This window comes from Phalaenopsis equestris, unplaced genomic scaffold (assembly GCF_001263595.1).
Source record: "Phalaenopsis equestris unplaced genomic scaffold, ASM126359v1 Scaffold001099, whole genome shotgun sequence".
Taxonomy (NCBI): domain Eukaryota; kingdom Viridiplantae; phylum Streptophyta; class Magnoliopsida; order Asparagales; family Orchidaceae; genus Phalaenopsis; species Phalaenopsis equestris.
This window is the reverse complement of record NW_018165538.1, coordinates 303,010-308,677: the sequence shown is the minus strand read 5'-3', so window position 1 is coordinate 308,677 and position 5,668 is coordinate 303,010. Positions and strand designations below refer to the sequence as shown.

Here is a 5,668-nt window from a genome sequence, read left to right as displayed (position 1 = left end):
GCACTACTCGCATTCCCCGTATGACATCCACCTTTGTTGGAGATAGATGGGTTAGTGAAATGCTTTCGGGACATCCAGTAAGATTCAGAAATATATTCAGAATGACGAGAACAATTTTTATGGATCTTCTGAATGAGTTATGTCTAAATCACGGCCTTCAGGGTTCTTCTAGAACCCTGTCTCGGGAGGTGTTGGCTATAACACTGTACATTCTGGCACAGAATGAGTCAATTCGAGGAGCTATGGAAAGATTTCAACATTCATCTGAAACAATTAGTCACTATTTTTCAAAAGGAATACATGCACTTGTTAGCTTAGCTTCTCAAATAATTAAACCAGAGAATCCATCATTTGCTACTACTCCAGAATAAATTGCCAACGATCCTCGATATATGCCATATTTCAAGGTAATTATCAGTGTTTTTATTTTGATACATGATATACTTTAATAATATTATTACGCTCTTGTTTTTCAACTAAACAGAACTGTATTGGTGCAATTGACGGTACACACGTTGATGCCCGAATACCTAACAACGAGAAGGTAGCATACATCGGTCGTAGTGGTTCAACAACGCAAAATGTCATGGCCGTATGCGACTTCAACATGTGTTTTACTTTTGTGGTTGCGGGCTGGGAAGGAAGTGCACACGACAGTCGTATTTTCTCCTTTGCCACGAGGAATAGATCGCAGTGTTTCCCTCACCCCCCAGCAGGTTAGTTTTGTTTAGTAATTTGAATATGAGGGAGTGTGCAATTTTTTATTAACATTGTTTCTCGTACCAGGAAAATATTATCTGGTTGATGCAGGATATCCTATGCAACGGGGATACCTGAAGCCCTACTCGGACACGAGATATCATCTTCCTGATTTTGAGCGAGCTAGTGGCACGGTTCGTGGCAGAAAGGAAATGTTTAATAAACGCCACTCATCTTTACGCGGGGTAATTGAAAGAACATTTGCAGTTTGGAAGAAAAAGTGGGTCATCTTACGTGATATGTCGTTGTATCCTTTCCAAAAGCAGGTGTACATTGTGGTTGCAACAATGGTACTACATAACTTCATCCGAAGAAATTCCCCGCAATCAGATACAGACTTCAGTATGGCTGACAATGATGAAGTCAATATTTTTGAGCAACCAACAGGACATGTGGGGGGCATTCATTACCTGAGGAGGACATAGAATCTAATGATTTTGAAGATCAAGATGCCGAAAGTTTGGCTGATATGATTGCTTTAATTGAGTCTATCACAGATGTTATTTGTGGCTATTGATCAACCAAGTTTTCTTTTAATAAGATTATAGGTTTATATTCATACCCATTGAATTTTGTTTTTTTTTTTAAATACCTTAAGCTGACATTTCATTCTTTTGTTATTTTCACAGTTATACCAACATGACCTCCATAATATCGAGTACAGACAGAGGGATTTTGTGTTATTGTGGACTACCGTCTCCGTTGCTAACGTCACGTAAGGAGCATAGCTCTGGGAGGCAGTTCTATGGTTGTGCCAGGGGTGTTTCAGCTCGTTGTGGTTTCTTTCGGTGGGCTGATAGTCCCTCATATTACACTGACAGTAGTCATGCCAGCAGTCATGTGAATCCGATGTTTTCTCCGGCTGACAGTGCAGATGAGGACCGGCTTAGCCAGAGTCTTAAGTTGAATATTTTAATATTTCTCCTTGTTGTTGTACTTGTATTTGTCCTTTTTTTAGCTCTCCTGGTACTCATTAAGGTGTGAGAACTGTATGGTATCTTTTAGAACTGATATGTGATTGTCGTATGTTTCTACACCATGTTTTTTTCTATCAATAAACTATTCTGAATAAGCTGCCCCAAACAGTTTAATCAGACAGGGGCAGGAATGTCATTTAACTACTAATAAGTCAGTCTGAATAAGCTGCCCCAAACAACAAGCCAAATTATTTTGATAATCTGTAAATTATCAAATTATCAGAATAATCTACTTATCAGTAGATTAAAAATAATCCACAGCTATGCCAAACAGAGCCTTAGACTTGTTGGAAAATGATAGGAAAAATCTTATTCCTTCAAGTATTAAACCACCTAAACTTGAATTGAAGTTATTACCTTCCCATTTAAAATATGTATTTCTAGGAGAGTCATCTACATTGCCTGTTATTATATCTTCTGAGTTAACTGAAATTTTGGAACAAAAGTCGATAGAGATATTGAAAAAGTATAAAAAGGTTTTGGATGGATGGATGGCCTTTAGTAGACATTAAAGGAATTAGTCCTTCAATTTGTATGCACAAAATTTTATTATATGAATAATATGAACCTAAAGCGGATCCTAAGAGAAGATTAAACCCAATAATGAAAGAAGTTGTTAAAAAAGAGATTTTAAAGTGGTTAGATGTTGGAATTATATATTCTATTTCAGATAGTGCTTGGGTAAACCCAATTCACTGTGTTCCGAAGAAAGGAGGAGTGATTGTTGAAGAAAATGATAAAAATGAATTAATACTAATAAGACAAGTAACTGGTTGGTGAATTTGCATTGGCTATCGAAAACTAAATATGACCACCAGAAAAGATCACTTTCCTTTACCCTTTCTAGACCAAATGTTGGATTGATTGGCTAGGAACAAATTTTATTGCTTTATAGATGAATATACCGGATATCACCAAATTCCAATTGCTCCATACGATCAAGAAAAAAACAACGTTTACAAGCCCATACGGAACATTTGCTTTTTGTAGAATGCATTTTGGATTATGCAATGCACCTGCAACATTTCAAAGATGTATGATGTCAATTTTTAGTAATATTATAAAGCATAGAATGGAAGTGTTTATGGATGATTTTTCTATATTTGGGACTTCATTTGAGTTATGTCTTAATAATTTAGAAAAAGTTCTAGAAGTATGTGAAAAAATTAACCTAGTTTTAAATTGGGAAAAATGTCAATTTATGGTTGCAGGAGGTATTGTTCTTGGGCATAAAATTTGTGAAAAAGGCATGGAAGTAGATCCTGCAAAAATTCAAGTTATAGAAAAATTACCACCTCCTAATAGTGTTAAAGGGGTGAGAAGTTTTCTAGGACAAGATAGTTTTTACAGGCGCTATATAAAAAATTTTTCAAAAATAACTAAACCTCTATGCCAACTTTTAGAAAAGTGTACAAAATTTGATTTTAATGAGGAATGCATAACAACATTTGAATTATTAAAGAAAAAATTAATCACTGCACCTATAATAGTACCACCTGACTAGGAGAAACCATTTGAAATAATGTGCTATGCTAGTGATTATGCTATTGGGGTTGTTTTAGGAAAAATGCACGATAAAGTTTTTAAAGTTATATATTATGCTATTAAAACTCTAAATATTGCTCAAATTAATTATACTACTACTGAAGAGAGTTATTAGCTATTGTTTATGCCTTTGATAAATTTAGACCTTATTTAATTGGAACTAAATGTGTAGTGCATACAGATCATTCTGCTATTAAATACTTAATGGAAAAGAAGGATGCTAAACAAAGATTAATTAGATGGATACTTCTATTGCAAGAGTTTGATTTTACTGTGGTTGATAGAAAGGGAAATGATAATCAAATAGCTAATCATTTTCTAGAATAAAAATAGAAATATTAACTAATTTTGCAAATGAAATTTTAGAAAATTTCTCTGATGAACATTTATATAGTATTGATGAAATGGATGTACCATGGTATGCTGCTATAGTAAACTTTTTGTAAGTGATATTCTACCACCTGATATCAAAAATCCATAATTAAAGAAATATATCTATATTTTAAAAGACTATTTTTGGGATGATGCATATTTATATAAACAATTTAAAAATCTAATTATTATAAGATATGTGCCTTATAAAGAAACTCAACAGATAATTGAAAGATGCCATGATTCTGAATTTGGAGGACATTTTGGAAAAAAATGAACTGCATATAAAATTTTGCAAGCTGGATTTTATGGGCCTACAATTTTTAGAGATGTTAATGAATATATTAAAACATGCGATAGATGTCAACGAGTAGGAAATATTTCTAGAATAAACGAAATGTCTCTAAATTACACATTAGAAGTTGAAATATTTGATGTGTGGGATTAGACTTTATGGGACCATTTATCTCATAATTTGGACATTTATATATAGGACTTGTTGTTGATTATATGTCTAAGTGGATTGAAGCTGCTGATGTGCCTAGATGTGATGCTCGGAGTGTTTCTAAATTTTCAATTAAAAATATTTTTACAAGATACGTAATACCGAGAGTAATCATTACTGATGGAGGATCTCATTTTAGGAATAAGAGAATCAAAAAATTGATCGAGAAATATTATATATTGCATAGATTTTCTACTACCTATCATCCTTAGACTAGTGGTCTAGCAGAAATATCAAATCGTGAAATTAAACATATTTTAGAAAAATTTATAAATCCTTATAAATTTGATTGGTCTGCTAGACTAGATACTACATTGTGGGCATACAGAACTACTTATAAAACTCTTATAGGAATGTCCCCATATAGATTGATTTTTTGGAAAAACATGTCATTTACTAGTAGAATTGGAAAATAAAGTATTTTAGGCTATTAAAGTATTTAATTTTAATCTAAAGGACACTGATGAGAAAAAGTTATTGCAACTTAATGAACTTGAGGAGATTAGAAATCAAGCATATGATAATGCCAAAATCTAAAAAAAGAAAATGAAAATATGGCATGATCAAAAGATTATTAAGAAGAAATTTGAATTAAGAAGAAATTTGAACCTGGACAAGAAATTCTACTATATAATACAAGATTGAGATTATTTTCAAGAAAACTAAAATCAAGATGGTTATGACCATTTAAAGTGATTAAAGTCTATCATTATGGAACTGTTTTTATTAAAGATCCTAACACTAGAAAGATATTTAAAGTTAATGGGCATCATTTGAAACAATATTTTGAAGGACACATATCTCAGTTTAAAAAAGTTTTAATGTTAAGTCAATCCAACTAAACAATTGGTATGTCGAGCTGACGACGTTAAACCAAGTGCTTTGTGGGAGACAACCCATACTTATATTGCTATGTATTACTATTTTTTTTGATAAAGTGTCTTTTATATTAGTAGTTAATAATCCAACACAAATGCATTTATTATAAATTAAGTCAAATATTGGTATTGGAGGAAAATTTGGAATCGAATTGAACAGAAAAAACCAAAAAAAATTAAAGTCGCAATTTTGGCCACTGGCGCCGACGATGCCAGAATGGGCGCCGACGGCGCCCTAGAAAATGGACATCAGCACCGGTAACGCCTATCGGGAGCGCCGATGGCACCGAGTACGGTTGAACTGTTTTAGATGACTTTTGGCGGATTTTGGCGCGATGTCACTTCATAATAACCACCGGGAAGAGTTTAAAAAAACCTAGAAACATTCTTGGATGCCTAGAGACTTCCTATTTTTAGATTCCATGGCTTCCAATTCCATAAATACTTTGAGGTATGGAGTTTTCAACAAAAGAAAGTTTATTAGTTTTGACGCGCAACGATTATACGATAAAGTTATTATGAAGAGGAGATTGATCAAGGGAAGAGGATTTGTTAATCATGGAGTGATCAATCCAACTGGTCTGATTGATAAGATCATTCTGCAAAAGTGTTGGGAAGTTCTGTGTTACACT

General features: G+C 33.3%; 1 protein-coding gene across 1 annotated transcript; it reads left to right on the top strand.

Annotated features, from left to right (window-relative positions):
* The first annotated feature begins 378 nt into the window (after positions 1–378).
* Positions 379–1,184, top strand: LOC110033157 (protein ALP1-like). The gene is made up of 3 exons (XM_020737048.1): positions 379–407; positions 485–716; positions 787–1,184. The coding sequence occupies exons 1-3, from the start codon at positions 393–395 to the stop codon at positions 1,182–1,184; spliced, it is 645 nt and encodes a 214-aa protein (XP_020592707.1). The 5' UTR covers positions 379–392.
* Positions 1,185–5,668: the final 4,484 nt, after the last annotated feature.